Genomic DNA, 18644 nt, shown 5'->3' on the forward strand with positions numbered 1-18644 from the left:
AACAACACAAACACTCCTGACAAAGTAAGGTTCAGGTTTATTTAATACAGTTTTGTGCTGGTGTGTGGGTTTTTCTATGGTACAAGACTTCTCTGCACTGCAGAAGTAAGCAAAGGTTAAATGAGGTGGAGAGGTTAATCAAGGATTCCCCACTGTACAACACAAAAAGCTGATGGAAAATAATACTCATACTTTTGAAGATAGTGTCATCACCGTATAATTTTTGGGGAAACCCTTCGTGATGAGCCACCAAAAAATGAGTCATGATCATTGGGAGTGGGCGTTGGCATAGGTGTCCCCTGACTACTTTCATCAGGGCTCTCCCAATGGCGTAGCTTGCAGCGCCAACGCGCTCACCGAGGTTTCCATCGAGACATTTCGATGTGGTGAAGGCTGGTTTGATACACAGAAAATCAGAGAGATTCTCATCTGAAATGCAGCGTTCCACTTCCTTGAAAGGGCTTTGTAAACACACGCCATAAATGTCAGCAGTTCACGATTTATGTCAATGCTAGTGTTCAGCATACACGACCAACATGTGGGAAGTGACATTACTGTTTAGTGTAAAAATGTTGCCTTTCGATTTCATTTTTCCGGTGTTGCTGCAGCTTTTGGATCAGTGATGTCAGAACACATTTATGATTTTCTTTACATAAAAGATATTTTCATCTCTTTCTAATCCACAAACCCACTGATTCCATTATATTACCCTCAGACATCACAGCTTCTCACATCCAAAAGGAAAAATGCCAATCTACAGTCCGTCATCGTTTTCGGTGAGGGACCTGGCATGTGTTTTTGTCTGCTGTGTGTTTGTCTGTCTGGGCCTGGCTCGAGGCGTTACACCAGTCCTGGCCAGGCTGCGGACTCTGGCCTTCCTGTGCAATGCTTCCGCCTGCGGTGTGGCATGCCTCCTTCCTGAGTGTGTCAGAGGCAGTTTGGTCTGATTTATAAGCCCTCGACACACTGTGCTTTGGACCCCACCTCTGCTGCTGGATTTGCTATTCCATGTGTCGGTGGTGGATCCACCTGGGTGGTTCTCCACTGATGGGGGTCAGATGTGGTCTTGCTCACAAGCTGTCGCTCAGGGGAACCTGCCCTGCAGACACCGGCGAGAGAGTGCTTCCAGAAAACATGGCTCTAGACTTTAGTCCAGTTTAAGCAACAAGTTTGCAGCATTGATTCTCATCAGTTCTTTGAACATTTTCACAGACCAAAGAACACACATGACACCCAGGTTTTTTCCTGTTTAAAAGTCAAACTCCTTCTTGTATCTATGTTGGCTTTAGGTTTAGTATCATACACTTGATAAGATCAACACATTTTGCACTTGGTTAACACATTTCTTGCTGCAGCTCCTAAGAAAAGACCAACCCCTAACTGCACCAAACATGGAGGTTTGTGATGTTTAAAAGGGGCTTAACACTAGCAGCTCAGTGGATCACAAAAGCCTCCGCAGCAGGGGAGCAGGTCTGTGTGGCAGGAGAGGGCAGAACAGTGTCACCGTAGGTGAAGTATAACAAACAGACAGTTAGATTTAGACACACACAGAGAACATAACACACCCAGTGTGTGGACCTGCGGCTGCGGCCTGTCACGGGTGGATCTGTGACGTCTGTTCAACAGGCCATCTCTTTGTACATGTCGGTGAAGGGCTGACTTCAAGCAGAGATATTATTACATGTGATCAGTTCACTGTGCAGGACTAGAACCTGTCTAGTGTTACTAAACTTAAAAAAAGTGAAACAGTTTGGTGATTTTAGGTTTAATAGGAGTCTGTATATGGCAGAATGTGGAGATGGATGATAAATGTTTATGTGAGTAGGTGGCTGCAGCTCACTTCCTCATGCGCGCTGATGGTGGTTCCTAAAGCGCCGTCCCTCGCAGTCCCCCCCCCCCGCGCTGTGTGACTCTCGCCTACAGCCTCCGCTGTTTAAATGGGCCAAGTTGAGAAGCGGCGGAGAGTGCAAATCTTGTTTGGTCTGGGTCTGTGAACTTCAGCGTGACTTCAGCGACATACACAGAGGTTACAAAATAACAACTCTTTCCAAACTTAAAACTGCATCAATGTTGCGCAAATACTGAGGAATATTTAGCCTGATATTTTTGGCTTATGTTTCTGATTAATGACACATGCCAAGCAGGATAATTCTGCTCTTATCAGTTTCCTTTAATTATCTCCACGGCTGTTAAATTGTGTCTGGGGCCATATGTGCTGCCTCGGCTCCTCATAACAGAAACGACGTGTTTTGTTTTTTGAAGGTTGCAGAGTTGATGTCAAATTTCGCCTCATCTCGGTAAAAAAATATCTTTCTTCTACATGCATTAAGGAAGAGCATGTGGTGACATGGCGTGCAGCTGCTACTGCTACTAATGATCACGGCATATATAACATAATGTGAGGGGCTCAGGACTGCCCAGCATGTCAGGTATTAACAGAGCGAGTGTGATTAAATGTGGGAGGTAGGAGCTGTGAGGCTGGCGGAGAGCGCTGCTGCCGCTGCGAGCTGGAAACTACTGAATGGGAATCTATCCGGCAACTTCACCAGACCGCTGTCTCACGGCGACACGGGGACTCTGCGTAAAACCAAGCGGCGCGTCTCCAACTCTGGGTTAGCCCAACTCACAGGCGAAGAGGACGCTCAAGTTGGAACGGGGGAGCAGCTTTTCACTTGTTACCGGCGCTCGGCTCCTACTAACATGCCTGCCATCAAAAAGGAGAGGCTGGATGGAGACGACATGGCATTGACTGCTTTCAACCAGTCCGAATACCTGGCCCCTTTAAATGCCACCGCGATCCCCGTGGTGACCCCGCATCCGCCGCCTTACGACCACATTTTCGCCCATCATCGCGCTTACTTGGGGCTCCACGACTCGGCGCTGCATCACCAACACCTCCACCATCACACGGACGACTTAATGCTGGAGAGATTCTCCTCCATCCCCGACTTTCAGCCCTTTTTCGACAACGGAGAACCGTGCATTGAGGTGGAGTGCGGGGAAAACAAGGCTTTGCTTTACATCAATAAACTGTGTCAAGGTAGTAAGGGACCCTCAATTAAATACAGGGGCGAGTGGCTCACCCCCAATGAGTTCCAGTTTGTCAGTGGACGAGAGACTGCCAAAGATTGGAAACGGAGTATAAGACACAAAGGTAAGAGAAACCTTCTCTTCATACACAGTGCATGGGCAGAGGAGGACACTTTGATGGCTATTAAATGGCTTTATAGACGCCACTTATATGATACAACTTGGGTCTCGTGGTTCGCTGCTAAGTTTTGGAGTGAAAGGGTTACAGCAGTTAGTGCGTAAGGAGACAGATGAGAAAAGGCGCATATCCTCCACATACCCTCCCAGCATTTGACACAGTTTGGGCTGCGATCATACACCAAACCGGGTAATCTGGAGTCGGCTGCACTGGACTGAGGTGAAAAGTTAGTCATAGATAATTCTGTGTGTGGCACTTCCGTTTTTAAACATTGCGGGATGAGATATCCCTGTGAAGTGCTGCTGCTGCTGCTGCACTTGTGCATGGGTGTTTTTTACTGCATGTTAGCTTGGAAGAGACTTTAGAAAACAAACCTCGTTTGGCCATTTAACATCACAGTGAGTGTTTGATGCGATTATTTTGCATTAGTTCATGTTTTTAGCTACATATTTTAATAATCTGGCGCTCAGACACATTTTAGAAGCGTTTTTTTAGATTCTGACCAACCAAGCAGTGATATTGTTTAGGTTTTTATTTATTATACTGACATTTATTACAGTGTATTTTTATACAATAATTACGCACGGTGCGCGCGCCCACTCCACGCACACGTACGCACGCACGCAGGGTTACTCAGGCAGAACTGACACGCGTTAGGATGTGTGTGTGTGTGTGTGGGGGGGGGGGGGGGGGGGGGGGGAGGGTGTCGCCCCAGGTCAAAAATGATAGCCTAATAGTTTAATATGCCGATTTCCATAGACAGATGACAGAATGCTGCTGTCTCTGTGGCGCGCCACACTGCACCGTGGCAACAATTAGACCTCATTTTACAGAGATAAGGCTATGTGTTTGCAGGTATTGACTCCATCATCTCAATTTTTTTAAAGTTAATAATACGTCATCACATGATATATGATGTAGGAGTTTACAGAATCGGGAACACATCCACTAAAAGTTGTATCTCTTTCCATTTCCAGGAAAAAGTCTCAAGACTCTTATGTCCAAAGGAATCTTACAGGTGCACCCTCCCATCTGTGATTGTCCAGGTTGTCGAATTTCATCTCCAGTGGTAAGAATATTTCATCTTTTTGTCATACTGGCTTTAGTGCTGCAGCGACTTGTCTGAATATTTAGTGTCAATGTGAGGAAGCCACTTAAGAAATGTTTCATTGAACTATAGAAAACTTCTTTGTATTGGATATGCTGTAAGGTAAAAAACATTGATTTGGTGCTCAGAAATGATCTCAGTGAAGATTAAATGATGTCAGAGAGTGTCCGGACAGAGCTGGGAGATAAACTGATATTTTACAAATATGTGTATAATTTATAGTTATAGTTAAGTGTCATGAATGTTTGTGTTTCATCATTCAGTTAAATAAATTCCTCCTCAAAGATCACTCTCCGTACTTATATTTTGCTCATGTTTTCATGCTGATATTTCTATTTTACTTAGATTTTTTTAACCTATATTTAATATAAATGTGTGTGAAGACTGGACTGAGCCTTCGGTATTGTGTTGTAGCTTTTCTTTGCCAGTGGGTGAGCTTTCTTTATTCTTATCTTTATTGAAGCATTGTCTTTGTAACCTTGGTGGTGAAGACCCTACAGGCCACATGTCAGCTCTGATGGTAATTTTTCTCAGCATGAATATCAGATTCACTTTCAGCCTTTACAGATGCAGCGTATCACACATCCTTTTATTCAGAGGCACTGAGCTGCCCAGTATGGCTGCTTGACGTTGGGTGTTGTCGGTCCGACTCTTCTGTCTCACTGAATCAGTTTCTTCACCTGGCTGTTGAACTTTTGTTTGCCTTGTGCTTCCCTCGGGGGCTCGGCCAGGGGCACGGCGCCAAGCCTTGAGGTCTCACAGGTGTGTCACGATTATGGCATCACCACTCGTGTGTGTGTGTGTCAGCTTTGAGCAAGCACACTGCCGGCTGACTGCCGCCAAATCTGTTCACACAGGTGCAGCGGGTTGTGAGTGTGTGTCTTTGGGTGTGTGTGTGTTTTTATCACCACAGAGCGCATCTGTCGTCGCTCCCAAGCACTAATCTTGAGGGAAGGGTGTAAGAGGCTTAGTGAGCTACTGAGCGTGGCTACTGCTGATTATTGTGTGCAAGGCACGCAAGGCAAAGGCGGTTTTGATAAGCCGGAGGTGTTTGAGTGATACAGGTAAACCGGTGACATTTTTTATGGCCAAGAATGAAGACCTGCACCTTAACGCATAGGGTTCAGCCAAAACAAATTACCTGAGGGAGGTCGGGGGCAGAAAAAGCAGATTGCAGAAATGCTCATGTCTTATTTTTTACAGACGTGTCTTTGTGTGTTTGCTTATGTTTTGGCTCATTACAGATATCAGAGTGATTGGCTTTTGGCTTGCCGTGGCCTGTACAGTTCCACTTCAATTACAGCTGTGACGGAGAAAACTTTGTCATTGACGTAAGCAGAGATATGAGAGCCTTCAGGTTGTTGTTGTAGCATTTTTTTCACTTTCTCTCTCTCACTTCCCTCATCTGGTGCTGAAGCCTAAAGCCTAACTCACCAACAAAAACTGGCCTGACACACACGCACACACATGGACACACAGGCTAAGTATGTTGGCAATTCCATGCGAGGCAGTGAGGGTTAGGCGGAGGAGGGAAGGCGGCGGGACTTGTATGGCCTGTACTGGCGTCTCCCTTTCTCCCCACTGACTCCCCTCAGGGCATGGCAGCCAGCACTCCCTCACTGATGAGCTCTCTCTCTCTCTCTCTCTCTCTCTCTCTCTCTCTCTCTCTCTCTCTCTCTCCCTCTCTCTCTCTCTCTCACACACACTAACACACACACACTCTATATGCCTGGCTACTGACACAAATTACCTCATGCCGACATTATTTTGAAAGTTTGACGGCTGAACTTTGAGTGATCTTGTTTTGCTATAGGCATGAGGCAAGCGATCATAAAAAGTGCAGCAGCTGGTGGAAAGATGTTTCACCTGCCTGCACAGAAATCATGGGAGTTAATTTGATGTGTCTGCCCAGGCTCCAGCTGTTTACAGTGACACGGCAGAAACCGAACCTCTCATCCTTTAAAGATTTTGTTTTAATGAAAACCAGGCTATTGATAACAAACTGTCAAGGTGCGTTTCATTTCCATTAAGTCTATGATGTGATAATCTGCTGCCTAAATGATTTCTCTCATGGCAGCATTAACTGTTGTTACATTTGCTTTTTTGAAGTTGCCGGATGCTGCTTATTCAGTGTATGAGACTATGTATCACATTTTTGTTGCACAAAATCGATGTAATACTCAGGATCGTGTCTGCTTGTTGAAGATTATTCTCAGCGCTGTGTATTTGTGTTTTTGTCTGTGCATATGTTTGGCTTAGTTTGTATTTGTGTCTTTGTGCGTGCATGTCTGTGATTGTTTGCCCAATGCTGGATGACTTGCCAGCTCACTGTGCATGTGTGCATTTGTGTGTTCATGCGTGTGTGTGTGTCTCCTCCCGGGAGAGCTGGGCTTCCTCTGCTCTGTTATTTCAGCGGAACTGGCGGAGGCCGGGAGGAAATTACACTCCCCTCCTCCGGCTCGTAAAGACCTCCTCCAATCAAGGGCTTCTCTTGCAAAGTAGAATTAAACACACAGCCATACTTATCTGCACATACACACTTTTTGCCTATAACTTTTGGTCCATCTCGTTATGTTTTCATAAAAATAGTGGGGGAGATATGTAAATTAAAATGCATCATGTTTAGTGAAATAACAGCTGATCTGTTATGTGCTGGTGCCAGCTTCATTGATGAATCCTCTGCTGTATGATGCTTCTTTATGTTTTGTGCATGTTTGCGCACATGTTGCTGATGCTACGTTGCTATGGTAACACTGGAATCGGTCATTGGCCCAGAACTGTGTTAGTGCACGTTTGTGTGTGTCTCTTTAGGCACATGAGATATATAAGTGAGCCTTTACTGATATTCACCATCTGACTGATTAGAGATCAATGTCAAGTGGAATGTCTACATACAGAAATAACAGTGTTATTAATTAATATTACATACTAAATGAACAGTGTTACATACACACATTTATGAAATCATTTTTTGGGTCTTCTAATGTCCATTTATGAATAATTTAATAAAATAAATTCTTTAATTTCACAAACCAGCCTTTAGCACACTGTGTGTGTCTGGGTGTGGAAGCTGTTAGCTCTGTTAGTGGAAGCTCTGTTAGACGATGTGGTGTATTGTGACTAAGCTAATGGCGATATTTAAACAAATACACTTATACCTGTGTATACATGTACAAGTCAGATGACATCTCCAAACCTTACCATGCAACATTCATCGTTTTATACCACGGTTAACTGGCCTGTTTTAAGTTTTTGGAAGTTTAAATGAGACATTAGTTTAGTGAGGACCAAACCAACTGAAAGTATCAGTTAAATTTAAAACCACAGCTTCATTTTCACCTCCACTTCCCCTAGTTTGTCGAGGGGAAGAAAGGCGGTCGTTACCTGTCTGTAAAGCTCCCCTGCGGCGACCTCAGTAGGCCTATACAAACACAGAGAGAGAGAGAGAGAGAGAGAGAGAAATCAGGAGGAAGGAGAAGAGAAACAGGAGGGAAAGGGGAGAGCGAGAGGCACGCTTGCACGCCTGACTGCACCGGCACTGACCTCCCAGCGCCGAGCCAGCAGCCTCCCCTCCACCTCGCCGCCTCTCGCCCTCTGTGCACCTCACCCCCTCCCCCATCCCACCCCCCTTTGCCTTGTGCCGCTCCACTGGGCTGCAACTGCCCGCTCGGCTCAGCGCGTGTGGGGGCTGTGTGTGTATGTGTGTTGGGAGAGCATGGGTCTTGGTCGCATGCCTGTCTGCCCTACAGTGCTTTCTCACTTTTTTTTTCTTTCTCTCACATGGTCTTAGCCAAGTGTTGCCTAAAGTCTATACGTACACCACACACACACACACACACACACTGCTATCCAGAATCTCATTTATTTCACCAAGTGCACTTATGAGGAGTTTTAGTTGGTACAGTTGGTGCAGGATCTCATGGCAGATTGATAGTTTCAAAAGTAAAACATGTTTTTGTCTACATTATGTATGGGACAATGCATACAATGATACTAAAATGATAACCGTAAAAGATGCAACATGCTGCCTCACTATCTTTTGCTACCCCACTTCCTCAATCCAAAATTAAAGCAGTGGTTATAGAGACCTGACAATGTGAAGTCAAGGTTTGTAGGCTTCGGTGTGTTAGAACAGGAACACCTAAAATGACACATTAACTGGTGTGGCGTGTCCTCCCTGTTGACAATTCTGTTGTGTTATTTATGCATACTTCTAGAGAAATTTGTAGTACCTGTGTTAACATACAGAATATATACTGTATCATAGATTGAATTTAAATTAAATATCAATGCTAAATGAATGTGCTTTAAAATTAGATGGATAATTACGTTAGGCTAAAATTAGTATATTATATGGTATATCTATGTGTTCCCACTGTTGTGGATTGACAGCCATTTTCTAGTCTTTCTTTTAGATACTTGTTTGTAATGTGTTTACATGTGCACTGATGATTTGATATGAACCAGATTAGTCGAATATTAGGCTGGTCGGTTTTTCTGTGGCCTGTTCTCTATAGTTTGTGTGATTGCATTCACAGCTTAGTTTTTGAACATGCACTCAAAGGTCACCAAGTACAGTGGATGCAAATGGGTGTTTACCAAACAGTGTCATGGCTCCTGATGGAGGAAATACCCTCAAAATAGTATAGGGTGATATTCATTCATTCATGACACAGATAGAACTAGATGTCATCGAGCATGTAAACGGTATGAAACACAGACTCAGTCCTTAAAGAAATTACACTGACTATCAAGCAAATCATATAAACTTTGTTAGGAGGTTACTGGGAAATCCGATTACTGTGACCCATGTAAACACTTTAATCAACCCATTAACCTAATCTGATTATTTACAGTAATGTCAGGTTGTACTGGTCATGTTTGCACACTGAGCCATCTCAGTTTGACCAAAGCTGGCAAAATTTGTGTCGACTCACCTTTCAAAGATGCACCTGCAGAAATATCAGGATGGCCTTCAGAGATAAGAAGGTGAGACTAAACAAAGTATGGATCTGTGTTTTGTGATGAATTGCAGTTAAGGTTCACATAAACATGCAGCAGACAAATTGTTTGTTTTGGCCTTGTTTCAGAGCTCTTATGTTAGCACGGTAATGACCGCTCCAACCCCCCCTCTCCTCTCCCGCCCTCCTCACGCTCATTTTTTTTCCTCTCTCCTTCTCTGTCGTCTCCTCATTCCCCCTCCCCCCTTTCCCCTAGTGCTCGCGCCAAGTCGGCCCGCCATCCCGCCTCCACACACACACACACACATGCTGCGAGGTAACGGCAGACAGGCGCGTGACTCATTAGGCATTCGTCCCCCAGGGAGATCGCTGGGGGGGCGCGTGCGAGGGAGAGAGAGCGCCGCAGCTGCAGGAATGTCACGGGCGGCTACTGCTGTGTGTGAGTTTGTGTGGGTGTGGGTGTGTATGTGTGTGTGTTTGCCAGTGATGGTTGGAGCCAGCGGCAGGGCACTGCACCTTTCAGGAAATAAGGCAAAGAGAAAGAAAAAATAACAGTTATTAGTCCTCTTTTCCAAGAGCTCATTTAAAAATGAGAAATAAATGTAGAGAGAAAACATCAGGATGCTGTATAGCTTCTGCTTTTATTTAAACGTTCTTACTCTTATATCTTTGATAGTAGTCGCATTGTTTTCTTTATTAATTTTATTAGTATGAGCTTTTAGAAAGAATTTATGGATTAAGAACATCAACCAAATGATCTACAGAAGCATGTTTGCAGCAGATTCTAGGACATGGCTCACTAAGGTATTTAAAGCCCAAATATTATACCAGGATATATGGAGAGGATGTTCTGAGAGGATGTGATGTCATGACTTCTTGCCATGTGTCAGGAATTTAAATATTTTTAGTGAGCTCAGATTAACACATCTCAACCCACCACAGTGATATCCTATTTACACCAAAATAGGCATGCATTGTACATTTTAAATGTTGGCTAATCCCCCCCCCCTCCCCCCCAGCACGTTAGTCTTTGAAGAAGCATTGGTTGAGAGTTAGTAGTTGTGTGTGAGGGCATACTGTATATAATTGTAGAGGACATCTCTGACCTTTAGCTGTAAGGAGCACCTGCACTGTATCAAACTTGTAGTAATCCTTCATTGAGAACTTTCAGTTAGTTTCAGTGCATGTTGGAGAATCCTTGTTTGTGTTTCTGGATGGTATTGTGTTCTGATATGGCCATATTAAACTGCCTGACTAGATTGTGTAATCAGATGATCATCTGTATGTATACGTGTTTTTTTTTTTGGCCTGTAAATGTGAAGCCCAGTTATATTTCTTGGCTGCCTGACTGTTAGACAGAAAGCGTGGGAGGCGATATTCATAGAGGTGCTTTTAGTGGGACTTTTATGAGAGACTTTTTTCCATGGCTGAAAGGAGGTTGACCACACACACAGCAAGGTTGCCTCACACACACACGTGTGTGTTTGTGCGTGCATGTACGAGCCTGAGCGCTCAGGCGCCCTTCCTTTGAGCGCTCCTACGTGGGCAGCCAGGGGTGTGTTTTGCTTCATGTTTTGTTTCAGAGAGCCCTCCCCCGTGCTGCGGAAGTGTTGCCGGAAGCAGTGGGAGCTCACCCCCAGTTCTGCGTCAGTGCCACTAAAGAAAGGATTGGGGCTTTCCGGGAGGAGAGTGGAGGGAGGAAGGGAGGGGGGCTGTCAGCCCGGGTATGTCACGGCCATGTGGGTGGTTGTCGACATACACACACACACAGCCACAGTCACGACTGCTCTTCGACAAACTATTCTTGTATACACTATGTTGCTGGCGTGCTCCAAGTAAAGTCCCCCGCTTTGGAGGGGATTTCTTAGGAACATGAACAGGTGTGTGTGAGTGTGTGTGAGATGGTTTAGGTGTGCAGATGGTAGTGTGCATGTCTACTTGTGTGTTCTCCCTGACAATGTGAAGACAGCAGGAAATAAGACATTGTATATAACAGATGTGTGTCTGACAGAAGGGACTGTGGTTGCCAACATTTAAAAAATATTTGTTGTGATGACATATTTTGCTCTTGTCGGAGCTCCGGCGTTAAATGACTACTGTAAGACCCTGTGTGAGAAGTGCAGAAGTATCAGAAGTGATCAGAACAGAGTGAGCAGAACTTGTAGAAAAGCTTCATTGGGAAAAGAAGAGGAGAGGAAAAAACAATTTTACTTGCAAGACATAGAAAAAGAGGAGTGTGCAGAACTCAGTGGCCTGCTCATCCTGCGGGATGTTTTCATCTTTCTATGCCCCCCCCCACACACACACACACACACACCAACTCTTTTTAATGTCTGCCATTTGAGAGACTCCAGAGGGGCTGCACCTGTTTGCCTCTTGGCTAGGAGCCCCCAAATCCCTCCTCCTGCCCCCGCCTGCCACTCATGCTACTGCTCCTCCTGGGATGGATGGAGCAAGCGAAGGAGGGGACGGGGAGGAGTGGTGGAGTGTGGGGTTGCGTGCGGTGGAAGGGATAGCTGGAGGGCTTGAAGGCGTCGGGGAGTAAGAACTGAGATGTAGGCACACACACACAGAAACAGGAGCATAGTTTTTAAATCCAAGTCCACTCTCCCACACTGGACAGGCCTTTCTACTGTGGAGCGTTCTCTCTTTCATGATTTGACTCACCACATTCTCTTTTATTTTTGTGTTCTCTCTTACCTTTTCGCTTCACAGTACAACCCCACACCTGCTCTTCCTCTCTCCTTACTGTTAACTTTTCTCCTCAGCCATGCTCCTCTCAAATTTCCTTCCCTGGTTTAGTCTGTTTTTACCCTATCTTTTAACCCTTTCTCTGATAGGGCCACGTTAATCTGCTGTGACCTCTTCAGGTCACATTAAAGGTTGTCCAGCTTCACTTCCTAACACCCCTCAGGCCACACTCTCATCTTAATCCCCACCCTTCTCTGTAAACTCCTGGCAGCTTTAGAACTTAAACAAACATTTAGTGCCAACTAACCTTTCAGTCTAAATACAGGGGAGTACATCACTTGTTAATGTATTTGCAATTTTCAGATCAGTTCCATCCACCTCCATCAGTTACTCTATGATGGAGGTGTTTTATTTAACTGCCCATAGCGATACAAAATGAAACAATGATATGGTTTCACTGGAATTTCTTACTCAGGTGATAATACATGGAGTACTGGTGAATCCTGTTTATGAAGCGTCTTCATTTTGGTGTGACTTGTTTTTGCAGAACCGTGGGCGCTTGGCAGAGAAACGCACCATCCCCCTACCACCAAACCGGGTTCCAAAGAAGGAGCTGGCCTCCATCTTCAGCAGCGACGACAGCGAAGGCAGCGAGCGGGCCAGTGGGGATCATGCCCACATCAAGCAGGAGGACGAGCTGCATTACAGTATCATGAGAAAGAGGTGAGGCTGCTGTTGGGTTTAATTCTGCGTCGGCTTGAGGCTTGACAAAAAATGTTCCGCTCTCCTCTGAGGTGTCACTTTTGTTAAAAATAATTAATAGTAATAAGTTTCTCTGGTTGGTTTTTGCTACTGCTGTTTAATAGTTTAATAGCAGACGGGAAAAAATAATAATGGCACCTCATACGTGTGTAGCATTGAAGTGATTTCAGGATAATTTTAAGGTGTTAAAGGCTCATTGTAGACAAACATGCAACGCGTCGTGTTTCAGAAATATACTTTGGGACGCCTAATGGAAGCTGTCGAGCCTTCAAAGTGTTAATTGGTTTGATGGTTTGTGTTTTATTGGTCTTGCCAAGCGTCAGTGTATCTGTCTTGACTTGATACTGAAAGTCTGAGTCACCTGAGTCACTGCTTTCTACTGCATCACATTCTGTGCGAGGGAGCGGTTTGATTATAGAGCGTGTGATAGAAAGCATTTCTTCTTATACGTTTGTATTTTATTATTGCATTTAATGTTTTTAAAATAGTTAGAAAATAAAGTTAACGTCCACTTTTAACATGCATCTATTCACACTGCCCAGTTACCAACTGGAATAAGATTTTAGAGCTGAAAGTATGAAATAATTGAACAGGAAGGCCCAGGGAGAAGAAAAACTACGATTAATAAGAAGTAACAAATAAAACACATCAGCGGTGTAAAAACACAGATGCAGTCTGTGGATCCTCATCCTTCACACCACAGTGGTGTTGTTATTTTCATCACATCAGGAGAGAAGCAGGAAAGTTTTGTGTCTGTAGTGCCAGTTTATTTGTTTAGTTGGTATAAAAGTTGGTACAAAACTATAAAAAAACACTATTAATACTACAGGTTTCAGAAAATGTTGGTAGTTTATGTGTGAAATCAAACTTTATTGTGTGAATGGCTGTTTAACTCTCTAAGGCGCCTGCACATTGGATTGGGTTTGTCACAAAATATGTACCATACTGTCCAAAAGACCTGTTTGGACTCAAGCTAATAATCACATTCACATGTTCATACAGGCAGAAACACACATGCAGGGTTATAATAGGGTCATCTCATTAAGTCCCCCCCCTCCCCTGACAGTCCGTGCTGACATTTTAAGTCTCATTTGTAATAAACTGATTTGCATTGTTTAAAAAAATCAGACAGATTATATAGACAGATATAATGCAGAATCTGTTCATTGATTAACTTCAAAAAATCCCCAGCTGCATGATAAGCTTCTTGTGCAACCTCATTACAGGAGGGGATGTTTTTCATGTCTTGAGACTTGGCGTGTGACACGGCGGACAGCACAGCAACTGTGAAGCTTTAAATGGATCCACTAACCTCATTTAAGAGGGCTTCCCCTCCTCCTGACACTTGTGCCGCTGGCGTGTTAAGATGATAATGAATTTAAAGAACACTTATGACTAATATGTTAGGCTTTTACCCTTAGAAAGGCGACGGACTCGCTGGAGCCGCAGCTCCGGTCTGTCGTGGGCATCCGTCTCAGCCCTGCTTTATCCCCCAATGTAGGTCTGGACGAAAGGGATAATGGGATGTCCAATCATGGAAATGTGATTTCCATTGACCGCAGCTTTGTAAGTGAGTCGTAGAAGGGTCTTAACAAATTGGATTTGGCCAATGGATGTGAAAAATACAGGGCCTCTGTATACATGTGTGAGCGTATCTGCGCTGTCTCATCCTCACATCATCAGGGCTGGCGGCAGCACTGTCACACCCACTTGGTTGCAGCAGCCTGCCTACTGTAACTGTACTTTAATTCACATGGACACATCAAATGTGTCATGTGTCAATTATTTAGCTTCTCAGTCCTTATGCAATCTGTCCTCTACCACAAATAACCTCTGGTAGCATTACACCAAGAAAGAGGTTTTCTCTGCAGTATTAAATATAGATTCTATATGCTAAGTGATTATTGTCTGGGTAGCTCTGGTGGCTGGATATTGTGCTCTAGGTCCGTCCACCTTCTTTTAATCGGATTAATGTAAATTGTCGGCGGCTTTACAATTGGTTTACCTGGTGCTCCATGGATCTGCACTATTGCTGAATAAGCAAAGACTACAGTGCAGCTGAGAGCCAACCAAATAATCTTTATCACAGTAAGATGCAGATAGAGGAACTTGATGTGGCTGCTGCACAACACTGAGCAGCTCAAACTTAATCCAGTTGGTGTAGGTGGCACAGATTGGTCAGTTTATAGATTCCATCTAAATATGCGCAGAATGGTCATGGTTAAAAGAAAATGCTGACTTTATGGTTAAAAACAGCAAAACCAACAGCTGTGATTTGTTGACCCGTTCATCCTCCACGACCTCCTCCCTGTAATTACGCCATCTCACTTCCTCCTTTGCTCCTGTGATAATTACTACAGCAACTGTCACAATGAAACGTGGCTGCAGGTCGAATAGGCTGCTTTGACAATCAGCTTATGATGATGTCGTCTTTTAGTTTTTTTAAGAGGACAGTAAGCTCAGTAAGATTTTAGTGTCTTACTCAAGGGCAAAATAAAGCCTATCGTAGTGTTTGCTTCAGTTGGCCATAGATAACAAGGCTTTGATTGAAAAGTGCTGACTGAGAGTCTGGGTAATTACCTGGCAACCACCGTGGATTTTATAAGTTACACCTGCTGACGTCTGCCTTTCAGTTTGCACCCTAGAGAAAAAACCTCTTCACCATAACCATTATTAACCCTAACCAAAACAAACACGGGGACATTTTCTCAGGTTTTCACTGATCCATATCCCACACGATCAAATACTTCCTTCCACAAAGAGGAGAAAATAATAACTGTCTACACTATTGCAGCCTTAGGAGATTACGTAGGAAGGTGAAAGCTGTCATAAGGTCTGCGGACCTTTAGCACTGATCAGTTACATCATCAAACCTGCCCAACACCACATAATTACTTATATGCAGCATCTTTTCCTTTCATGTGAAAGAAGCATCATGCTGAATTTAACAGAACATATAAATGACCAATATCCCCAAGATGCTAAACTCTAGATGTTGTAAAGAGTCTCTTTGAGATGTTACAGTTATGTTTGTGTTATGTTTTGTTGCATTTGTTGTGATTTTGTGGACATGTGGCTGTTTAGTGATATTAGTTTGCAAACAGAGGATTTTCACATTCATGAACATTTACCAAAATCTCTCAGTGTATTCTCACTGTCCTCTCCGTATGCAGGAAAACAGATTTTTTTTATCAGGGTGGTTAGTGGAGTTGCTGTGCTTGATCTGCACACAAACCACAGAAAGGAAAGATGCTGATGATTAGTTAGCTACTGTATGTCTATTGCATTTGACATTTTGTCCTCTGGCTTTATTGAACAACTGTGTCATTGCTTATGCCAGTAAGGGGTCACGGACAGTGTGAAATTACTGGAAATGGCTCTCCCCTAAAGCACTAATTAGTGAGCTTGGAGGTTTTTATAGCGTTTTAGAGGAGCTTTCCGCTTCAAAAAATTTGGCCTTGTTTACATGCATTTGTCATGGCAACAGAGTCACAGCAATTTAGTAGTTGATTGGGCGTTGGCTAGCAGCAAAATGTTCATTGTTTCCACGTCGAACTATGTTTTCGTAATCTAATAAATCCCTGTCAAAACATGGGATTAACAAAAAGAAACTCTAAACTCTCTGAAAGATCAGCTAAATTATAATAAATAATACATCATTTCCTTTTGCAATCTAATCTTCTTGCAAGACAGGCCAACAAAATTCTACACTAGATTCGAATTTAAGAGTAAATCCAGCAGTATTTTCTTAATGTTTATTTTTCAGTAAATGTAACGTGGCAGGCTTGCTTTATATTCTTTACATTACTTTCTCTCCTCCCTTGGCTGCGTTATCGACCTCATGTCAGCCTGTACAGTGGAGGAACAACAAGGAGAAGTGAAGCTAGGCTATTCTTACTTATTTATGTATCTATTTCTGTATTTATTCATTACCCTCTCTGCTTGCAGGTTTCCCAGTTGTAGGTTGTCTTTCGCTTGAACTGTGAGAAGCATGACAATTGTGTTTCCATTGCTCAGACAAAAGATAAAATGCAGAAGGAACAGATCCATATTCTTGCTATGTGTCCTAAAGTATTTGGTATTTCTGAAATAAATTTCTAAAATCATTCTTTTTTTCTTGCTGAGCACCTGAGATTTTTTAATCATTCTAACTATTTGCAACTCTCCCCTGTCCATAACTTACTGTGCTCTGGATGTTGAATATTACATTTGAATGTTGCTGTGGGCCACCAGCAGCAGTGGAGGCAGTGGGTTCAGGCTGTTGTGTTGAGCAGATGAGGAGGTTAGTAAACCTGTGAGCACCAGATGTTACACAGCACTCGCAACCTGTCTCTCTTTCTTCTCAGTCTCGTTTGCACTCTCCTCCTCCTCCTCCATCTTCACATCCCTGCTGTCTGTCTGTCAGCACTTTCCCAGTGGTGGTGTGAGACATGGCGTCAGGGTGCCTGGGCTGCCAGCTCACACTGTGACCTCCATCCCCGCCACCTCAGCTCCATGTGCCAATGCCACAGCAGGGCACTACTGGGCATTTATACCGAGTTGTCTCCCAGTGCCAACAGAAGAGTCTTTTCATGTTGTGTGGACTGAAGAATAAGCACTCTATGGGTAAAAGGGAGCTTGACCTTTTGTTATATAAAAAAAAAGATAAACAGTTGTTTACTGATTAAATTACTGCTCATTTGTTTTTTTTTTAATTGTTTATTTTCAGACGTGTAGAACAAAGGGTTAAAAATGTGACAGTTCTATTTTAACTGCATAGGCAGAGCAATGAAAGACAGCAGCAGGACACATTATAACTGGATGTTACCTGAAACTTGTTTGCAGCATTGAGTATGAGTTTTATAAAATCCTTATAATAAAAAGCATAATAAGCATTACATGTTACAATTACATACACATTTTCTGTGTTTCAGTGAAGGCAAAAGCTTGAATAAATGTTATTATTCCCAATATAACATAATATTCAGTGCTTGCAGTTATTATTAGACAGTTTGATATCATAAGGAGTGTTGAGCACCAGTAGCATCCATGACAGGGTCTTAGTAATGACACATATTACCTCAGTGTCTGGGTCACGGTGTCTGTTGTGTGTCCAGGAGTGAAGGGGCAGTATTGACTAGTTTAGGGATGAGCTGAGGATGAGATGATTGTCTCCGGTGTGCACCTGGGTGATAAGAAGGCGGCTCATGTCCTTCTTAGCTATCAGGCCCAGCAGCTACAATCTTACCCTCCTCCATCTTTTTCCGAGGCCCCCGTCCTTCCCAGCTAACCCCTGCCTTAGGAGCTCCTTAGGGAGAGCTGACTCAGGTGACTGGGTTTTAAACAGCATCCCCACCCCCCTCTCCATCTTCCATGGCTTGAGTATGACCTTGCCTCCACCCACAGAAAGAGAGAAGGATGGGGTAGAGGGAGGGCAGAGGTGGGTGGAGATGGGGCTAGGCCCTCATTAACCCAAGCTGAGGCGGGACAGCTCAGGAGAAGTGCACTAATTACCAGACTAACGATGTCCTTGCCGCTCATGGCTTAAAGCGGCCACTTCGCCACAGGATAATAACCCTATAACCTCTCTGAGAAGTTCAGGATGGCATTATCATGATCACTTTAAATGATGGACAGAGGGTGGTGTTAAAATGCAGCTGGCTGATTGATGTATTCGGCTGCAGTTTCTCATACTGCAGTGTGGGATGTGTGTTAATATGGAGTCACTGGGTGACGCAGATAGATTATTACATGACTGTAAGCACAATTAAAAAACCCTTCGCTGTTTCATATTTTCTTTTTTTGGAACATCAGACCTAGGCAGCCACTAATTTTAGCAAGTTGCACTCTAAAAAAGACCTCTATCATTAGTCTAAAAAGTTTGCAGTCATAGTCCAATCAAGCGTCTCCTTGCTTAGCAACCGACTGAGATTGT

The 18644-nt window shown here is 43.8% G+C and overlaps 1 protein-coding gene across 3 annotated transcripts in view; it reads left to right on the forward strand.

Annotated features, from left to right (window-relative positions):
* Positions 1-1526: 1526 nt before the first annotated feature.
* samd11 (sterile alpha motif domain containing 11) overlaps positions 1527-18644 on the forward strand; it is a 42856-nt gene continuing 25738 nt past the window's right edge. For 2 of the 3 annotated variants that reach the window (XM_028410845.1, XM_028410846.1), the window contains exons 1-3: positions 1527-3154; positions 4186-4277; positions 12516-12691. In XM_028410845.1, the coding sequence (XP_028266646.1) occupies positions 2455-3154; positions 4186-4277; positions 12516-12691 (968 nt within the window). In that variant the 5' untranslated portion in view covers positions 1527-2454. Of the gene's footprint in view, positions 3155-3176; positions 3428-4185; positions 4278-12515; positions 12692-18644 lie in introns of those variants that run through there. The other variant, XM_028410847.1, reaches the window with a different exon arrangement.

This window comes from Parambassis ranga, chromosome 7 (assembly GCF_900634625.1).
Source record: "Parambassis ranga chromosome 7, fParRan2.1, whole genome shotgun sequence".
NCBI classification, from domain to species: Eukaryota; Metazoa; Chordata; class Actinopteri; family Ambassidae; genus Parambassis; species Parambassis ranga.